This window comes from Pipistrellus hanaki, assembly GCF_964339955.1.
Source record: "Pipistrellus hanaki genome assembly, chromosome: 5".
Classification (NCBI taxonomy): Eukaryota; Metazoa; Chordata; class Mammalia; order Chiroptera; family Vespertilionidae; genus Pipistrellus; species Pipistrellus hanaki.
This window is the reverse complement of record NC_140507.1, coordinates 52,042,613-52,063,883: the sequence shown is the minus strand read 5'-3', so window position 1 is coordinate 52,063,883 and position 21,271 is coordinate 52,042,613. Positions and strand designations below refer to the sequence as shown.

At 42.8% G+C, this 21,271-nt stretch overlaps 2 protein-coding genes across 3 annotated transcripts in view; one reads left to right on the top strand and one right to left on the bottom strand.

Annotated features, from left to right (window-relative positions):
• Nucleotides 1-1,496: 1,496 nt before the first annotated feature.
• Nucleotides 1,497-6,534, bottom strand: LOC311622859 (uncharacterized protein). The gene is made up of 2 exons (XM_084884301.1): nt 4,976-6,534; nt 1,497-2,854 (listed from the first exon to the last, which is right to left on the bottom strand). Exon 1 carries the CDS (start codon nt 5,990-5,992, stop codon nt 5,072-5,074), a length of 921 nt encoding a protein of 306 aa, XP_084740427.1. The 5' UTR covers nt 5,993-6,534; the 3' UTR covers nt 1,497-2,854; nt 4,976-5,071.
• The window catches only part of FBXW7 (F-box and WD repeat domain containing 7), a 152,181-nt gene continuing 136,372 nt past the window's right edge, over nt 5,463-21,271 (top strand). For both annotated transcript variants that reach the window (XM_084884296.1, XM_084884297.1), the window contains exon 1: nt 5,463-6,604. The gene's annotated coding sequence lies outside the window, so the exon portion shown is untranslated. The remainder of the gene's footprint in view (nt 6,605-21,271) is intronic.

The following is a 21,271-nucleotide window of genomic DNA, read 5'->3' as shown; positions in this document are numbered from 1 at the left end:
GGGAGCGGCCAGGCCTGGAGCAGCAGCAGCCAGAACCAGAGCATCAACAGCCAGCACTGGAGCAGCCAGACCTGGGGCAGTGGCAGCCAGGCCTGAGGCGGAGGCAGCCAAGCCCAGGGTAGCCAGTCCAGGAACACCCAGACCCCGAGTGGCCGGGCCCGGAAAAGCCGGGCCCAGAGCAGCCGGGTTGGGAGCAGCCAGGCCCAGAACAGCAGTAGCCAAGCCCGGAGCATCCAGGCCGGGAGCGGCCAGGCTCAGAGCGGCCGGGCCCGGGTCAGCCGGGCCCAGAGCAGCCGGGTCTGGTGTGGCCAGGCCCGGAGCAGTGGCTGCCAAGCTGGGAGCGGCCAGGCCCGGAGCGGCCGGGTCAGGTGCGGCCAGGCCCGGAGTAGCAGCTGCCAGGCTGGGAGCGGCCAGGCCCGGAGCAGCAGGGTCTGGTGTGGCCAGGCCCGGAGCAGCGGCTGCCAGGCTGGGAGCGGCCAGGCCTGGAGCGGCCGGGCCCGGAGCAACCGGGCCCAGAGCAGCCGGGTCGGGTGCGGCCAGGCCCAGAGCAGCAGCTGCCAGGCTGGGAGCAGCCAGGCCCGGAGCAGCAGGATCTGGTGCGGCCAGGCCCGGAGCAGCGGCTGCCAGGCTGGGAGCGGCCAGGCCCGGAGCAGCAGCTGCCAGGCTGGGAGCGGCCAGGCCCGGAGCAGCCGAGTCGGGTGTGGCCAGGCCCGGAGCAGCGGCTGCCAGGCTGGGAGCGACCAGGCCTGGAGCAGCCGAGTAGGGTGTGGCCAGGCCCGGAGCAGCGGCTGCCAGGATGGGAGCGACCAGGCCTGGAGCGGCCGGGCCCGGAGCATCCAGGCCCAGAGCAGCCGGGTTGGGTGCGGCCAGGCCCGGAGCAGCAGCAGCCAAGTCCAGAACAACTAGGTCGGGAGCGGCAGTGACCAGACCCGGAGCAGCTGGTTGTGGAACGAACCAGAGCAACAGAGGCCAGGCCTGGAGCAGCCAGGCCCGGAACAGCTCGCTCCTCGCCTGCCCCTGCACCACGGCTGCCTCTCAGACATGCCTGGAAACTTTTGCAGGAACTTGAGGGTCTGCTGAATCAAGTGATGAAGGCTTAGATCTGGATGTGTTGAGTTAGTATAGCGCTGGGGTGTTGATCTGTGAGTGCCTTGGGTGGGGCCTGGATGAGACTGGTTGACCTATTTGGAAATGTCTTTTGTGTGAAGTGTATCATTGGGCATGTGGAGGTATTATTGATATAAGAAAATGCTAAGTAACTGATTTACTATCTGAAAAGGGATTTACTATCGGGGAAAGGGAGGGAGGAAGAAACTGAACATAAACTGTGCACCTATGGATGAGGACAATGGGGGATGGGGAGGGGGCGGAGGGTGGGGTGGGAACCTGGTGGAGGGGGGAAGAAATGAGGAACCTTTGTAATAATATGTACAATAAAGATTGATTTTAAAAAATAAATAATAAAATAAAATAAAAACAGTGTAACAAAAAGGGATAGCTCCTTAAGTCTGCTATTTATTCAAGTTTATGATATGCATATCCACTTCCAGGTATATACTACACAGAAACTGATATAGACATGATAGAATACATATGAAGAATGTTCACAGCAGCATTTATAACAGTTCCAAACTAGAAACAACCCAGATATCCATCAACAATAGAATGGCTAAATAAATCATGGCATGTAATATTCAGCAATTAAAATGAACAAATTAAAGCTATATGAACAACCTGAAAACATATGGATTAAAAACAATGTTGAGCTAAAGTGGTAAGTACCAGTGATATAGATTACATATTAGGTTTTTCCATTTAGTAAAGTTCAAAAGAAAGGACAAAACCAAACGATATAATGTTTAGGGATGCATGTAAAACAATAGAGGAAAAACAAGGAAATACTTATCACAGAGGATAAGTATCACTTATCACTGAAAAAGAGGGGATGAGTTGTGTTCAGGAAGGTCAACAGGGGGGATTCTGGGGTGCTGGCAATGTTCCATTTCTTGATCTGTTTGATCACATGAAGGTTTATTTTATAATTACTCATTATACTGAGTAACTGCTTTATGGATCCTAATGTATATTTCACAATGAAATTTATAAAAGTAACTGAATACTATAAGTGGTATTTGTAGAAAGAAATTTTGCCAGATAATTAAGAAATCTTTAATAGTAAAAATCAATGATATGGGCTAATAAAACACTGATTAATTCCTCATAAGAGCTTTCTAGTGTAGGAGAAAAATATCCCTTTCTCATATTTTAACAAAGAAAGCAGATCTCTATCAGAAACAAATTGATGAACCAGGAAAGAAAACTGTTACCTAAAACTCCAGTTTTTTGAATTTTGAAAACTAGCCGTGTTCTCCTCTGGATTAACTAATAAAAAATAAAGAACTAAAAAGTTGCAGACCAAGTTGGATATGTATAAACTTCCTCTTTTCCAGTCACCAGTTCCAGCTGTTTCCTCTGGTTATCACGCTGGGTGGTGAGGTTTAGTGTAGCTGGTTCTTTTTCTGTAGGTTGTAGGTGGTGGGTGGCGGAGGGCTCCCCGGGGTGCCATTCTGTCTTCAGCACTAAGGTTCTAAGATCAGGCTGCTGAAAAAGTCCATCTGGTACACACTTTCCTTAAGGTATACTTTACTAGGTTGCACTCTTTTTATTCAAAACCCATGAAACTTCCCTGGCTGATGTGGCTCAGTTGGTTGGAACACTGTCCAGTACACTGGAAGGTGGCAGGTTCTATTCTGGTCAGGGCACCTACCTAGGTGGTGAGTTCATGGATGGTGTTGGATCCAGGGTCAGGGCATGTATGGGAGGCGACCAATCAATGCTTCTTTCTCTCTTCTCTCTAAAACCAATGGGGAAAAAATACTATAAAAACCTCTCAGTACTAAAATCTGAGGTGCTCAGCTTCACAAAACCCCCTAAATCTGTGCATTTTATTCCTTCAGTTTCCATCAGGAAATTTGGAAGACAGGCAAAACTATATAAAGTATTAGTCTTGTAGCCATGTGGGGCCTTCACTTGATGGTCTGATTCTCTGTGGGTCTTATTTGGAAGAACATAAACAAGGCAGGTTATGAAAAGACAGTCAAATTCAGGGTAGCTTAAGCAGGACAGTTCACCTGGCTCTTGGAATTTAGGCTCAAAAGCAGTTGGGCAGCTGCTACTTTGTCTCCTCTTGCTTCTGCAACACCCTCTCCCCAGTCCCATTACTTTTTCTGGAGGATTTTAATAACAATGAGTCTTGGGATTTATCCAGTTATACGTTTCCTTGGTCTACTATTTCCCTATGGAGGCAGCGGTAGCAGCAGAAACCCCAAGCTCCCCCAGCCTGCCTATAAAAACTTGCTCCTCATCCCCCTGAGGCAGAAAGACTTGAAATATCCAGTACTGCTCCTTCCAGAGGAAGTTCCAGAGGAAGAAGGGCTGCCTGGGACCAACGACAGAACTGTGGAATCTGCTTCCTTTCATCATTGCTGCTGCTTTTATCTCATTCTCACACTATTCACCAGGACAGGTTCACCTGAGGATTCTGGTCTTTTCACATAATTTTTTTTTTCCCCCTAGAGAACTACCCTTTAAACTTCATGTTTTTTTTTTTTTTTTTTTTTTTTTTTTTTTTTTTTTACTTGAATTTACTTTCCAGGATAACATCGGTATGAAAAGCCGCACAACAGTTAATAATATTTATGTTAGAGAGTAAATAGCCTTTGAAATGCAGGCCACAATTTCTAGGTGACGGTCATGTATACCGATTCACAACCAAGGGCAGTTCTCCCGAGCTTCAAACCACAAGCACGAGTGATTTCTAGGAGTGAGGCGCTATTCAATTCCCCCCCATGGAAAACGGTCACAATTCCTTCCACAATATCCATGAAGATGACTCCTTTCCCTTGCCCTGGCAAGGCGCCTCTTTTTTTTACTAGAAAGACTCAGGCTATGACTCGGTACGCAAGCCGCACCCTCATTTCCTTTGGGGTGAGGGAAGGGGGGGAGGTTTGGAGGGGGCAGAAAGGATGCATTACACCTCTCATCTTTACAATGCTATGCAGTTAACAAAGGGTGTTATAGTAATAGTAATAGGGATAAAATACAATATAGACTAAGTATTAAAGTGTGGAATTGAAGTGTGCTATCTGAAAGTATGGTATGGAATGTAACCAAATTGATAAGCACCCTTGAGTGGCCTGTATGTAGAAAATAGATAAAGTGATCTGTACCCCATATGTAAGACCAGATAGCAAGGCTCCTGGGACCTGCTGATAAGACACACTGAAGACGCCCATCTGAGCATTGAAGACACATCTGAGCACATAAAAGGAGCAAGCCCCAGAGGAGATCAGAGATGCTCTTTCTGCTCCTCCACAGAAGGTCGCTCTCCACTTTCCCTACCTGCACCTGTCAAGCTCTGCTGGAGCGGGGAGCCCCGAACCGTGAGCCGCTGAGCCAACACGAGGGGCCTCAACTGAAGCCGAGCTGCAGCTGCAACGTCCTCTGTCCTCTGTGAACCGTGTGTGTCTGTCAGTACGGATCCCCGGGTGGCCTGCCGAGGTCTGGAACCCACCGTGTGTGATTCATGCATTGCATGTTTGTCTCCTGTGTAATTTATGCTCGGTGGATTATTAATTAAGTACGTTGGATCGTACGTGTCAGATTACTGGCTGAGGCACCCTAGGTCACCTGTGCATACGTCCCTGCCTTATGGGATCATTGGGACAAAGCGCTAGCACTCATCCACTCCTCTGAGCTCCGCGAGTGTTCGTTCACTTCTTCCTTTCATTCATTCACTAAACATCTACACGGTCCGACTCCACGTTCCCCAGCGCTGGGTCGCGCCCCGCACCGCGGAAAGGGTGGGGCGCTCGCTCCCGGGAGCAGGTGCAGCGCGCGGACCAGGCAGCGGGACAACTTCTCGCTCAGTCAGAACAGCTTCTCAAAGGCCTGTTGGGGGCCCCCACGGCCTCACCTTCAGGGGGTGCGCACCCGAGCGTGGCCGCGCGGCCGGGGCCGCCCTCCTCCCGGCTCCCAAAGGAGCAGCCGCCACCTGCCCTGAAGGAAACCGCTAAAGCGCAAGCCCTCTCCGCCCGCCGCCCTTGGGCCGGGGTGAGATCGGGCGGCCGCTCCGGCTCCTCTCGGCTCCTCCCCTTCCTCTCTTCAGTTCTGACGCGACCGCAGAGGCGGCGGCGGCGGCTGCGGCGGCGGCGACGAGCCCAGCGGCCCGAGACGCACCCACCCGCTCGCCAGCCCCGACTTCCTCTTCCTTCCGAGCGTCATCGGAGCGCGCCCGCGTCGCCGCCGGGGCGGGGCGGGGCGGCTGGGAAGGGGAGCACAGGCTCGCGGAGGACGCCTCTCGCGGGGAGCGAAGGGAGGGGCGGGGCGCGGTTGCTAGGCGACTGACGTCATCGGCGCGCGCCCGCTCCCCTCCCGCCCCTCTCTCTGGAGTGAGGCGAGAGAGCCCCGCACAGAGCGAGCGAGACTGCGAGCCGGGCTCCGGACGCCGCTGCTGCCGCCGCCGCCGCCGCCGCCGCCGCCGCCGGGAGCGTGAGACCTGCGAGCATCGGAGACCCCGCCCCCGTGCGCTGGCTGCCGCCGCGACCTCTGCCCTCACCTGGGCCAGCGGGAGCCGCGGCCACTGCTCCGCTCCCCCCTCACCTTCCCGGCCGGCAGCCGCGGCTGCACACGCCGGAGCCCGAGCCCGAGCCCGAGCCCGAGCCCGATCCGGAGCCGGAGCCGGCGGCCGGGAGGCGGGGAGGAGGCTACCTCGGGCCGGGGCCGGGCAGCAGCTTCCCGGTGAGAGGACGCCGAGGAGGGATCGGAGCTTCTGTCTGGACCTTGGGCGCGGGCGAGGGACCCCCGAGGCATAGGAAGGGGGTCCCAGCCGCAGCGACACATGCAGGAGCCGGGAGCGGGGGCGGCGCCGAGCGGAGCCGGCCGGGTCCCCCACCTCGCGGCCGCCGCGGCCACCCGCCCGGGGCCTTAGCATCTCGCCCCGGCGTGTATGATCCGGGGCCCCAGGTTCAGCAATCACCCCCGGCCGGGGGGCGGGGACCCCGATGTGAAGCGGCGGCCGGGGCGGCGGGGAGAGCAGGACCGGCGCTGCAGTCCTTCTTCCCTTCCCTTCCACCTGCCCTTCACCCCCTCGGGGGTCTTCTCCCCGGGCCCGTCGCCGGCCCCCCGGCTCCGCGGCAGGACTCCGGGAGGAGTTCTTAGAGCCCCCTCCCCCGCCCCAGCCCCGAGGGCGGCGGGGCCGGGGGGACCCGGGGGGCCGGCCGCTCTCCGCCCGGAGGAAACTTTCTAAACGCACACACCACCCGGAGGAGCCTCCCGAACGTGACTGTCCCGGGAGAAGTGGCCGAGGACGGGCAGGCAGCAGGCAGCCTGAAGAGACCCAGGAAGAGGAAAAGATACGTGGGGCCGAAGCCGCCTCTGCTCCCGCCCGCTGCGCGGAAGGGACCCGGGTGGTCGCCGGGCTGAGCGACACGAGCCCCCCCGCTTCTCCGCGACGCGCGGGTCGGCGCCTTCCGCAGCCGCAGCCTCGGTCCCGAGGAGGAAGGGAGCCGGCCCACTTGCTCAGCGCACGGTCCTTCTCCAAAGTGTGAGTGGCCTCCGGGAAAGGGATTGAGGAGGGGTGGGAAGTGGGCAGATGCCGGTGCAACCTCCTGGGGTTTTGCGGATGGTTTCCTGGAGCGCTGGGAGTGCATGGATGAGAAGGAGGTACCTTTATCCCACCAGGCAGGAGGAGGTATCAGGTAGCCCCACTATTTAACCTTTTAGCTCCTTTCTGTGCAATACGGAAGCTTCCAGGCTTCTCCTAGAGAAGAGTTCTGTCTTTCTCCAGAGGAGACACTTGCTCCCTTCTGGCCAGTAATTGACAAGAGGAAATCGAGGAAGCCGGAGCGTATGTGTACACAAAGGACATCTCTGTAACACACCTTTTCCTGGTACACCAGGTGTGAAAACCTGCGCTGTAGGTTTTGTTTCCAGGCAACTCTTATTATTTGGGTTCTCAAGGGGCAATCTCTTACCCCATGAACCCCTGAAAGGAAAGTACCCCTCTTTCCCCCTCCCCCCCCTTTTTTTTGCACTCTTTCTTGAAGAGATTTTCATTTCAGTACCTTTTGGTACAGGAGTTTTTACCTTCCAGCTTATTATAGCATTTCCTGGGTCCAATTCCTGTGTATCAGGAGGACACTGTAACAGATTTCGGTTACTCAGGGAAATTGTGAGTTGTTATGAATCACAGGTTAATTGGGGGAGAGTGTTCCGTACTTGAGCCAGTTTTTAAAAGTTTTTATTCCTTTCTCAAATGCTTTTTTTGGGGGGCGAGTAGCATATGCCCTACCTGTCAGCACTCTTTTATTTGGCTGAGTGACTGGAGACTTTGCTTATTTGAGTTTCTTTATTTTTCCATCTAATGAGAAAATTTGATATTTAATATTATGAAGGATTTTTTCCCCCCTTCCATTATTTTAGAGGTGAAGTCTGTAAAATCTTTGACCTGTATTTTAAGAATCTTCCCAGAGTTCCAAACAAAGGTGCAGGAAAGTAGTTTATACAGACCTGAAGGCTTCAGCATGGGATAGGATTTTATGTAACAACATAGGGAGTACTATACCTATTTATGGTCCCTGCAGACAACTGTGTGGTCTTGCTCTCTCTGAAGCTCCTGCTGAGAGAAGCTTTGTGGGAATGAATGTAAGTCTGAGGTTAGCTATGGTAACTTCTTCATTCAGGATCTTGATTAAATTTGATACTTTCTCAAACAATGTTTCCATTCTATACTTTTTGTCTTTTGAAATAATGAGTTCTACAAGTTTATTAGCTCCTAAATTATGCAACAATTCATTCATTTATCCCAAACCTTTTTCTTTAATGTCCCAGGACACATGCAGAGTTTGTGTTTTGAGAAATGCTATAATAAACTGGAGTTTTCTTTTTCTGGTTTTACAGATTTTGATTATTTCTCTTTACTATTGTCTTTACTGCCTCTTTGTGTATCTTAGACTAATTTCTTCAATTCCTTTGATTATTTTGCTCTCCTCTGGAACTTCTCCGCCCGTTTTGTTTTTCTTTATATGCCTTATTCTTGTTATTTTTTATGAGAAACCTTAAATTCTATCTATTTTACTTTTATTATTCTATTTTTTTAATCCTTACCTGAGGATATTTTTCCATTGATTTTTAGGGAGAATGAAAGAGAGGGAAAGACAGAGAGAAATATCGATGTGAGAGAAACACATTGATTGGTTGCCTCCTGCACCAGTTCCAACCAGGGCCTGGGCCAAGGAGGAACCTGCAACTGAGGTACATAACCTTGACCAGAATCTAACCCTGGACCCTTCGGTCTACTCTATCCACTGAGCCAAACTGGCTTGGGCTCATTCGATTTTAAATGGGTATTGACATGAGTAGTGGATATAATGTTAAATATAAAATCAGAAACAAATGTCTCTGGTTCTGTTATTTTATTTTGTGACCTTGAGGAATTCACATATCCCATGTTTTACAGAAAGAAGAAAAGCATAATCTTTCATAGGGAGGAAAAGAGGACAAACCAACAATCTATAGTTTATAGATTATACTCCATCAAAGTTATTTACTTACCTTAAGACTTTTTATTGCTTGACTATGGTAATGTTTTATGGCATATTTGGGTATCAAAGAAACAAAGTATTTGAGATCCCTATCTTTGAGATGCTTTTATTATAGAAGGCAAAGGCAATGAATCACAAATTGCACAAAACTGTAGGAAAGTGAGAATGGACCACTATTTATCTACTACCACCATATGTCAGTTACTGTGTTTGGTATCTACCTCATAGATATAAATGTATTTGTACATATTTCATTAGGAAAATGATAGTGTTGAACTATGGAGGACTAATTGGAATGTCCGAACCAAATCTGTGAAAGTATTTTTTTGGGAAGAAAAGTTTTTCAGACTTTTGGAATTGGAGGGTGTGAGGGACAAATGTAATTAGAAATTTAGATTGATAGGAATACAGAGGTAAGTTATTGAATAGGCTTAGGATCAATCTGTGTTGAATAGGCTTAGGATCAATACATGTTTATGGATCAAAGAAGCAATTGAGAACAATGTTCCTGAGACAGTTTTAGATGAGGAGAAACTGTATTTTAGGTCAAGAAGCATTATGTCTTTTTCTAGGGAATCAACATTTTTACACTATGGTCACTGAAGAGCTATACAGATGGAGAAGTGAAAAAGAGGGCTCTTCTAGTACTTTAGTATGGTGCTAATGAGCGATTTTCTTGTAAAACATAATTCAGAAATGAGGCATTGTATTTTTTTTTTTTTTTTGGGACCTTAAATTTTAGGGTAAACAAATATTGGATACTAATGCAAGCTGAAGACAACAAAATAATGAGTGATTTGCTGAAATGTAGAGCTGGGAGTCATTTTCATAGTATTAAGGTTTCTTGAAAGTGCAGATGGAGAATGAAAAATGGGTATTTTTACTTGGGTGGAGGGGAGAAAAATCATTAAAGTTAGCAAAGATATAGTAGGAACAGTGAATGGATGCACTCTCCTTAAAAATAAATGTTTTAAAAGTGAGTAAGAGTTGAAGTTGAAAAGAGAGAAACAGCCAGTAGTTAGTCTTATGATTCTGTATTTTTGAAATAGCTATGACAAACTTGTAGAGTATATAAGTCCCTTGAGGTTAAGTTGAAAGAATATATAGGATTTCACTGTTAAGGAACTTATACCTAAAAGGACAGATTTCTTTCACCATATTCATGTTTTAAAAGTTTGCCCAGCATCATTATCCTAAATTTGGCCTCTAACTTGACGAAGTAGGGCTAAAAATAGCTGGCAGAGAAGGCTGCTTCCCCTGCTTGAGGTTGGTGTGTGTCTTTGTGTCCTGTACAATGGAGGGGATATCCCTGTGTTGGCACAGAAGTGCTGAAATTCTTTTTTGGAAAACCCGTTTATTAAAAAAGAAACACAAAACAATTTAGCACTTAAAAAAATCCAGGCATCTTTGAAGTATGAGAAACTGAAAGACTGTTCTTTTATTTTTTCTTCCTGTGATGAAACCTGCAGCTAGTGTGGCTAGCTTTTAGTGTTGACTAGAATAAGGATTAAGGATTGTGAGGCAGGGAATACATATATCCCCACTTTTGCATTGCTGAGTTTGAATTTTTCACCTTCCTAGTAGCTTCTTTGACCTCTTAAGAGTGATCATTGAAATGGCAAAACTCTCTGAGGAAGAGATATTTAGACAAGAAGTTTAAATCGAGGGTGATTCTAGGATGAGGGTACAAGGACTGGAATGTATGCCACATGGATGCCTGCTCTCTTCACCCCTACTTTCCACAACATTTTTTAATGCAGGTAAAATCATGTTTTGATGAACGTAAAGGGCAGCTGTACATGATTTACTAGTACAGAAAGAAGGAAAGGTGGGACTCTGGTTGTAGGGAGTCATAACTTCATGTGTTGTGCTTTGGGATTGATATGTGAAGATTAAAAAGCATTAGGGTGTGCATTGTGCGTTTTAGCACCAGATTACTGACTGCAAAGCCCACACCTAGGCTAGCATCAGCCTAATTCATGTACTTTGGAGATGGTTCTGGGAAAAGTCTTATGTTTCCTCTGCTATCTCATTGTGTACAGGAGGAGTTGACAAATTTTTCTTTGTAAAGTGTTAGTTAATATTTTATATTTTATGGACCACATGGTCTCTGTTTTAGTGATTCGATTCTGCTCTTGTAGTATGAAAGCAGTCAAAAGACAATATGTAAGTGAATGAGTGGGGCCATGTTCCAATAAAACCTTATGCATAAAATCAGGAGGTAGGTTGGATTGGGCATGTAATTTATGGACCTCTGATACAAGCATCTGCCAGGTCCACCAACAATCCATTACGAATCTCACGTACAGCTATTTTAGATGTTGCTTTTTTCTAAATAAGATGTGTTCTTCAAGGGTTGTCTTAATATGATTCTGTATAAAACATAATAGAGTCTACTGTACAAGATAGTGATGAAAACTATGGATTAAGGAGCAGTGGCAATGCCATCTGTAAGCGGACAAAACAAAAAATAGGAACTACTTGTGTTTCTTTTTAATAGACTAGAGGCCCTGGTGCATGAATTCGTGCAACAATGGGGTCCCTCAGCCTGGTCTGTGGGATTGGGCCGAAACTGGCTCTCAGACATCCTTCGAGGGGTCCCGAATTGTGGGAGGGTGCAGGCCAGGCTGAAAAACCCTACTGTTGCTTGATCAAGTCTGAGGAGGGACGTGGGAGGTTGGCCAGCCGGGAAGGGACTGCAGGAGGGCTCCAGGGCATGCTCAGGCTGTCTCACTCAGTCCCTTATCAGCCAGAGCCCAGCAGCAAGCTAACCTACTGGTCGGAACGTCTCCCCCCTGGTGGTCAGTGCATGTCATAGTGACTGGTTAACCAGTTGACTGTCTGCTCCTGGTGGTCAGTGCACATCTTAGCAACTGGTTGACCCGTTGACTATCTCCCCCCTGGTTGTCAGTGCACATCATAGTGAGCAGTTGAGTGGCCTTAGGATATCATTAGGATGTTATGCTTTGATTGGTTGAATGGATGACTGGATGACCAGACACTTAGCATATTAGGCTTTTATTATACCATAATTGGCATATAGTGATATACTTACTGGCTATGTATCCAGGTTAAAAGTTGAAGGGACTTATGGATATAATTTTGAGAGGTTGTGAAAATAAATTATGAAGCATTTACTTTAGATATAAAATTACAAGTGTTTAAAGTTGGCTTGAATCAGATGAAAGTATTAGTCAAATTATAAGAACATTAGGCGTGAGACTTGTCTTCTTAAAGTAATGATCAATTCAATGTATACAATTATTGGCTCCCACAATTTCTAAAAAAATATATTTTATTGATTTTTTACAGAGAGGAAGAGAGGGATAGATAGAAACATCGATGAGAGAATCATTGATAGCTGTCTCTTGCACACCGAAATGGGGATGTGCTTGCAACCAAGGTACATGCCCTTGACCAGAATCAAAGCTGGGACCTTTCAGTCAGCAGGCTGACGCCCTATCCACTGAGCCAAACCGGTTTTGGCATGGCTCCCACAATTTTTGTTTCGTTAATTCCAAGTAGTATATCTTAACGAATCATTTAAATTATGTAAAAGTATACTTTAAAAACCTTTGCTGTATCCTTAATAGTAAATGTGTCCTATGAGTTGATTTCGTAGGTTAGTCTGAATCAAATATGTTGTTTAGAAAGGACAATTCATTCTGTGTAATTTTACATTGTAGCTAATATGAAAACATTAATTTCTCACGTCAGCAAATACTTGCATTGGAGGATGGTATATTTTTGTTCTAATTTCATAAATCTTATTCATCTCAGGATTCAACTGTTTATGGCAGAGAACCGGTGTTGCTCTTGCAGTAGTGATCAGTTTTTAGTTAGTTTCAAATCTGCTTTTACTTTATGTGCACATGTAATTGGTACTTTAGTCTCTCTTCCTTAAAAGGAGTTTATATAATCTGACAATGTTAGTATAACATTTAGAGGGTCACTGTAAAATTGCTCTCTGTTTTTAAGAGAGGAGTCTTTCCTTAATTTTAAAAAAAAATCAATTAAATTTTTGCCTTTCAAGTAATTTTATCATTTTCTCAAGCTTAAGAATGGGTGCAATTTAAGAGATGCTAGTTGTTCATCTCATATCTGCAAATATTCCGAATAGAAATATTTTATATTATGACACTTTCTGTGGACAAGAGAAAAAGAGTGGTGTATTATTATTTTTAAGTGTAGCTGAATTGTCATTGCAAACACATGACTAAAGGTACTTTCAAACCATGAACTCCTGCTGTTAAACCCTTTTTTGCATTATATTTCAAAATTTTGAGTAACACTTGATTTCTCTAAAACAGCAAGCTAATAAAAGCAAATACAAGAGCCTACATTTGTGTTGTAGCCGCAATGCAGGAAGCGGAAAGATAATAAACAAGAATGCACAAGAGACCTTATTGCTTGAGTATCTTATCTTTTTTCTCTTTCTAAGGGATAGCTTGTGGATCAGTCAAGTATTGTGCCATTTCTGTTGCTATGCTGTGTTTCTTCTGCTCTTTCTTTCCAGCTGAAAGATAGCTACTGGAAACCTGAGTGGATTTAGGAAGGAGGTAGCATTGTGAGTGTGTCTCTGTGTGCATGTACCTAGTGTATTGTGCCACATGCTCCTTTCTGCATGATTGCTTGGTAATTTAGGGAATATTAAAATATAGTGTAAAATATTTTTAATGTTACTTAGCCTTTCCTCTTAGAGGCTTATCATTGGATTCAAGATACTGTGTTTTCTTTTGGTTTATTCATCACACAGCATCTTGAATGAACTCATCAATATACAGACGGTGTCTGACTTATGATGGTTTGTCTTAGACTTTTCAACTTTATGGTGGTGTGAAAATGATCTATATTCGATAGTGGTCAGTTTTCGAATTTTAAATGTTGATATATTTCCGAGCTAGCAATAAGTTGGGTATGATATTCTCTTGTGGTGCTGGACAGCAGCAGCAAGATGATTATGCCACACTGTAGGCTAATGTAAGTGCTCTAAGCATGTTTAAGGCAGGCTAGGCTAAGCTACAGTGTTTGATAGGTTAGGTGTAGTAAATGAGTTTTCGAGTTATTATGGGTTTATTGGGACATAACCCCACCACTAGTCAAGGAGCATCTGTATGTTAGTGCCAAATGTCAAGTCTGATGGCAAATTGCTGGTTTGATTTTGGAAGAATGTATTTATCTTAGACTTTTAGGATGGTATGTTTTTTAGGGTAGTGTAAGTGGCAATAAATAATAGACCTTTGCATGACATTCTCTAGATCTAATAATAATAATTTATAACTATCTAATGGTTGAAAATATTGTGCATACCTGGGAACCAGCAATATGCTGCTAGTTCATTTCTCATTTACCTAATAAAATATAGTCATACTATGAAGGCAGAAGACTCATTTGTAAGGCCGTTCATTTCTTAGCTTCATGGCTTTGGACAAGCTATTTATTCTAATATTAGCTTTTTCACCTGTTAATGGGGGGAAACCATGTCCTTCACAGAGTTGTTAGGATTAAATGAGATGATATAAAGCATACGCAAAGCTTTTAGTCCAGTGCCTGGCATATAGCAATGTGAATGATCACTGTTAACTTGTTAAGTTAAAGATCTTTTAAATATGACACAGACAGAAGACTAAAGTCAGGTTTTATGTTGCCCAACATTTAAATTCAGCCCTTGAGTTTGACAAATAATACTGAAGTAATTCTGCAATGTTTTCAAACACATCTGAATCAGTGTACTTATGATTCATTAACATTAATTTTAAAAAGAAAAGATCAGAGACATGGCAGAACCCCTGATTTGGAACAACAGGAATTAAAATTCATTTCCAAAGACCTCAATAGTGTTTAGATCAGAAAGGACCTTTTTTTTTTAAAAAAATAATTAAAAAAAATATTTTATTGATTTTTTACAGAGAGGAAGAGAAAGAGAGAGAGAGAGAGAGAGAGAGAGAGAGTTAGAAACATCGACGAGAGAGAATCATCAATCAGCTGCCTCCTGCACACTCCCCACTGGGAATGTGCCCGCAACCAAGGTAGATGCCCTTGACCGGAATCGAACCCGGACCTTTCAGTCCACAGGCTGACGCTCTATCCACTGAGCCAAACCTGTCTCGGCCAGAAAGGACTTTTAAAAATAATTTGTTAATTATCTCTGCAAGTGGCTGTTGTTTAAATTGTCAATTTAGAAAGGTCAGTTATCAAGTGTCTTAACTATCCATCTCCTTAACTATTGGGAATAAAAAGCTTTAAAGAAATTATGGAGAAGTTTAATAAGTTTTATCTCTATTATTACATCTCATCTCAAATTAATATTGAGGGGATTTTATTTAGATGGTTCTATTTTAAGTAAATTTTAGTTTTCTCCTTTTCCCAAAAAGATTACTGAGATACTATTAGTGGTATTATTGTTTGATATTCCCTTTCATGCTTAGTATTTATTAACTACAAGATTAGTTTCAGAAATAACATTTCTTCAAGCTTGGTGTAAACAGTGTTTTATTGGTCAATGAAAGAAATAAATGCTTCTGGGTCGTTTTTGTATTTGGAAAGTATTTCTATTTTGAGAACCATTTGGCTGTGCCTTCATAGTCTGTTTATTTAATAGAACTGTATATTTAAGATATGTGTATGAAAAAAATCAAAGGCAGAAAGGCAAGATTGAGATATATTTCTTAGCACTGATTTTCTTGCCAGCTTTTGTCCTCATTCTCTAACTTCTTCTTTTAAGGCAAGTTTGCTTTAGATTTTGGTATAAATAGAGAAATTAGATTGGTTTAAATATTAGTGGGTCTTTGGTTAAGAAGTTAATTTAATAAATATTCTAGTTTTTAAAAATTCAGTATTTTTGTTGTTGTTAGCAATTGGAGTTATGCTTCTTTCCATTTTAGAGATTTTTAAAAAAGTATTTTATAACGAACTAGAAGCCCGGGGCATGAAATTTGTGTACTTGGAGGGGGAGTTTTTGGGGATGTACAAATGGCAGCTTAAGGCCACTCCCCTGGTGGTCAATGCACGTCATAGCATATCATTAGCATATTACACTTTGATTGGTTGAATGGCCAACCGGATGACTGGATACTTAACATATTAGGCTTTTATTACCGTGTTTCCCCGAAAATAAGACATCCTCCGAAAATAAGACCTACCTACAGGTTTCCTTCTGAGTGAAATATAAGGCATCCCCCGAACATAAGGCCCCCTCTAGGCTAAACATGAGAGATTTGGTCCACTGATTCTGAAAGAAATGGAGTCACAAGAAATTCACCAGGAAATTCAGGAATTGGATTGTTATGATGATGTTCCAGAAGATGATGACATGATTGTCATTGAATAAATGAGTAAATTCTTGATACTGTAGGATTCACAGTTTGTCTGGTTTGTGTTGACAACTACCGTACTACTGTACCGTGTACAGGTAATAAATTTCCTTTATTTTCATTTAACAATAAATGTGTACCGTATTCTTCTTCATGGAAAAATAAGACATCCCCTGAAAATAAGACCTAGCGCATCTTTGGGAGCAAACATTAATATAAGACACTGTCTTATTTTTTGGGAAACAGGGTATATAGGATAGGTTACTGGATAGATGGGAGAAGAGCATAGTTTCTCTAGTGAGTTCAATTTCTTCCTGCTTATTTGTTATGGAGGCAATAATTCCAGAAGTTAAATAACTATGTGGGTCATTCATTTTCTTTTGCATGATTGGTAGTTCTAAATTGACTACTGTGAATTTGGTAATAGAAACTTTGGAATGCTGCTATAATGAATGGAGAACTATTTTTCTATTAAGTATTACACAAGTAGAATTTTTTCATTAGAAAAATATTCAAATTTTAACTTACTAGCCTAGAAATTTAGAGCAGGAAACACAAAATTTCTGATTTTTTGTACAGGCCATTTAATAGGAGAGATGGATATACAGAGGAGGGGAAAGACACACAGCAAAGGAGGGAGGGAAGAGGCAAATGCAAGGGGAGAGTGGTTCAGGAAGTTTTGAGGTCAGTCTAACTTAGTCAGAGGTCACACCCTGTTATTGCTTTGGGTTGTGGATGTGGGGTGTTGCCACTTGTTATCATCTACCACCCTTTGAAATGTTGATTAAATGATTGGCTTTAGTTCTTAGCTTTTCAACATCTGGATTCTTTAAACCCGCCTCTGCGCCTCTCCAGCCACTTGCAGCTTTTTTGCCCCTTGAGTGTGGCTCTTCCACAAAATACCACGGTCTGGGCGAGTCTATTTTGAAGAAGTGGTGTTAGAAGAAGTTTAAGTTTAAAAAATTTGGCTCTCAAAAGAAATTTCAATAGTTGTACTGTTGATATTTGGCTCTGTTGACTAATGAGTTTGCCGACCACTGCTTTAAACCAATTTTAATCTGTATGGGATAGTCAGCGTGTGGGAAAATTTCCACAATACTTGCTAGGAGAAGGGACCCAAAAAGGATTTTTAACTACATTGGAGTTTCTTGTCTCCTCATTGGTCATATTTCTCAAGCTTTGCCTAAGAGAGATGTTTGTAATTTGATATACTATGTGAGATAGTTGTTGAGAGGGAAGCTTTGAGGTTGATAGACCCAGGTTCCAGCTGTGCTGTTTTGCAAGGTTGGCCACGTTGTTTATTCTGTGTGTTTCCTGTAAAACTGGGATGATAATAATAGTATCTACCTTTCTCATAGGGTAGTTAAGAGGATAGAGTGAGATAATGCATCACAAGAGGCTAGCTGAGAATTAGTGCTCAATAAGTGTTAGCTGTTGTAATAATAATACATATTACAATATTAAATTATTGTTATTTCCATTAGGTTGCTGGTTTTTTAAAATCCTGAGGGCATTTGTGGTCTTTACTTCTGGATATATCATTAGAATACTACTGCCTTTATTCAGCAGCACCAGCACCCTAAAATCATAGAGCCAGTTTCCTTGTCTCCAGCTACAGCTTGACCTTAATTTTAAAACAGCCTTATACTCATCATTTTCTTGACTTATTACTTAAATCACAAACTTTCCTTTCAGCCCCTAGACTTCTGTTTTAAAGTTTACAGAAGTGTGGCTTCTCCCCAGCCTATCACCTTTTGCTCATTCATGGCATTTCTTAAGAGAGGGGATACTAGAAACCTCTTTTAAGAGGTATTCCCTGACTGACTGTGCACTTTCCCATCATCCGTTTTCTATTTTGCATATCCTGTGTATTAGTAAATGAAGTACTTAACTTGGTTGTCCTGTTGTTGTTTTTTAAATCTTTATTTATTTATTTATTTATTTATTTATTTATTTAGGTCTCTTCAATGAAATTGTAAGCCCTTTTAGGTCAGGAACTACTTTTCTATTCTAAGCCTTCCTCCCAGGGATGTTATTTCAGAGAGATGATGTGTGAAAAAGGTCCTGAGCCAAATCCTTAATAAACGATAGTTTCCTTTTTTTTGAATCACTCTAGTTCTTAAAGTTGGTACTGGGCATACAGTCAGTACTTAAAAAGTACTTATTAATTTATTCTGAATTGAGTTTGGAATCTTTTAGTTTCCACTTGTGTGAATAATTTTAGTTTTTATTTTCCAGATAAGATTCAAAATGCTACCTTCCAATTACCAGATGGTAAAGGCTAAGGCATTAATAAGAGATGGATGATAGTGATTAGAGCAGAAACTCAAGCCACCATTGTGTGGGTTCAAATACAGACTGCCGCACTTATTGGTTGTGTGACTTTTGGCAAGTTTATATCTCTTTTGGCCTCACTCACTTTGTAAGATGGGGAAAACAGCTACCTAGGGATACTTTGTTGTTAGGTTAAATGAAATAATAAATGAGCATAGGACAGTGACTGTCACATAATGGCCCCCGGGAACATTTGGCAATATCCGGAGGGAGCTGTTTTTGAGGATCACAACTTGGGAGAGGTGTGTTTGTGGCGGGTTGCTACTAGTATCTAGTGGGTAGAGGCCAGGTCAAAGTGATGTACAGGATAGCACCCCACAACAAAGGATTATCTGATTCCAAATGTCAATAGTATCAGGGTTGGGAAACTCTGCTCTCAGTTGCTTATTTGAATATTTTCATTGTGTAAGGAACTTTGCCAGTTAGATTCTGTGTTATTGATAAAAATAAGTCATAGACATAGACTAGGCCACAGTTAATATTCATTTTAAAGGACACATAAAGGGAGATTGCTTTCATGATTTAAAAAAAAAAGTTATATCAGTTACTCCAAACGTAATCTAAGCGTGCTTATACTTAGAAACTAGGAAAGGTTTCCAGGTGGATTTTCCCGATCCCCCCCCCCCCCCCCCCCCCCCCCCCGCCCAATGGCAAACTGTCATGTAAAAGTATATCAAGGGTAGGGGGCTCAAGAGATATGAGTGCCATAGTGTAAGTATTTATAAAGTCATATGTACCCTAATAGAAAAAAAAAAAAAAAAGCAAGTATCAAGGTTGATGGCATGATCTATGGAGAGAAAGCTTGGATTAAGTCTTATTTCCCTCATACCCTTTATATTTTATCACTCACTGAGTTGAATGCTGTCTAACTTAGGCCTTTCCCCCTACCCCTCTTTTTCCTCTCTTTTTAAAATGGAACTCTTCCCAGTTTCTGTCCATTTTAGGAGCTTCTAAATTGATTTCGTTGCTTCTATCCTTTATACTATAATAGTGTTCCTATCTGAATTGACACTTAAGGGAGAGCCTTTCTAGTCCAGGATTCTGTCTACCATTCAAACCTCTCTGCACTATCCCTTTACTGGAGAAAAGTAAATGCTTAGTTATATACTATCTTTGGGAGAACTGGGAAAATAGTCAATCACTTATTTTCTTTTTTTAAAAATTTATTTTAATATTGAAAGTATTACAGATGTCCCTCTCCCCTCAATTGACTCCTCTTCCTTCCCCACCCCAGGTCTTCATAATCACACTATTTTCTGTATTGTTTAGTTCAGATGACTTCCTTCACTTGTATCTAAACATTGTATATCCATTTATATAGAGCATGTATATATTTTAATGCAAATTTGTGTGAGATCATATATATACATTCAAGTATAACTTGTCTCTGTACCTCGTTATTTCCTTTGCCTGGAGTATTTTTTTTCCCTTTCATTTTTGAAACATTTATTTTTTAAGGCCCTACTAAAATACCACCTCCTCTGGGAAGACTGTCCTGATTTATATAAGTGGAGTTAGTTGTATTTTCTTTTGGTTACCCTATCTATGTGGCTTTTATATAGCACCTAATACAATTATTTGTATTTTTCTCTTCTACTGATCTGTCAGTTCTTCAAGGACAAGGGTTATGTCTTATTTATCTTTTCAGTTAATATCTCCACCCTCCAAGTGACCAACATTTCCTGCTACGTAGTAGGCATATAGTATGTTAAAAAATTAAAAGAAGAGAAAAAAAAAAACAAAACTGGGAAGGTTTTTTTTTTTTTTTTTTTAATAAGCTCTATAAGAGAAGGATATTATGTGTGTGTATATATATATATATATATATATATATATATATATATATATATATATTTTTTTTTTTTAATTGATTTTTAAAGAGAGAGTGGGGAGGATTGAGAGAAACATCCATTTATTGTTCCACTTATTTGGTATGAGCTCTGACAAGAAGTGGAACCCATAGCCTTGGGAGTATTGGGGCAACACTCTAACCAAATGAGCTACCCTGCCAGGATGAGGAGGATATCATTTTGTCACCTTTGTTTCCAAGTGCTTCGTGTACTGCCTGCCCATTGGTGTGCAACAATTATTTATTGAATGAATTAGAAGCGAGCCCCAATAGTTGAAAGAGAATCCATGTGAACTTTTTCTTCTTCTGCATTCCTAGAAAGCATATCCTAGAAGTAAAACAGTCTAGATTATTTGGTATACCTGATGCATTATGGAAACCTTTTTCTTGATTCAGTAATGAGACTTTTGATCCCATAAATACTTTTTTTTTTGAAAATGCTTCTGGTTGATTTATTTTTTACCTATGGGTCCATTGTAGTATTGGACTTGTTGAAAGATGAATGTTTAGTATTAGTCTTACATCTTAGATGAGTTATCAGTAAATAAAATTGTGTACATTTGGGTCCAAATAGAGTGAGTATATATTTTACTCTCAAGTATGGATAATGACTGATCACCAGGGGGCAGCTCTGGTGTTGAGCATCTGCCCCCTGGTGGTCATTGTGCATCATAGCGACCGGTTGTTTTGCCATTTGGTCGATTTGCATATTAGCCTTTTATTATATAGGATAGGAGGGAGAAATGATAGCATTTCTTTCTATACAGATGTTAGAAGGAAAAAGATTAACAGACTCATAGAGAAGCAATTCCCAGGTTTATGTCCTTATCCTATATAATAAAAGTGTAATATGCTAAGTGACCAATTGATCGACTGTTTGGTTGACCACTCAACCAGCTGCTATGACTTGCAGTGACCATCAGAAGATAGATGCTCCGCTGGTAGGTTAGCTTGCTGCTGGGGTCCAGCCGATGGGGCTAGGTGAGAGGGCCAGATATGTCCTGGAACCCTCCTGTGGTCCCTCCACAGCTGGCCGGCCCTTGTTTTCCCCATAACTACTGGGCAAGATGGTCCCAATTAGTCCTGAATGCTGGCCAGGCCGAGGGACCCCACCCATGCAAAAATTTGTGCACTGGGCCTCTAGTACAAAATAATTGTGAAATTTAAACCTG

Excerpts from the sequence above, each read along its gene's own strand:
- LOC311622859 (XM_084884301.1), bottom strand. The coding sequence starts at position 5,992 with ATGCTAAGGCCCCGGGCGGGTGGCCGCGGCGGCCGCGAGGTGGGGGAC.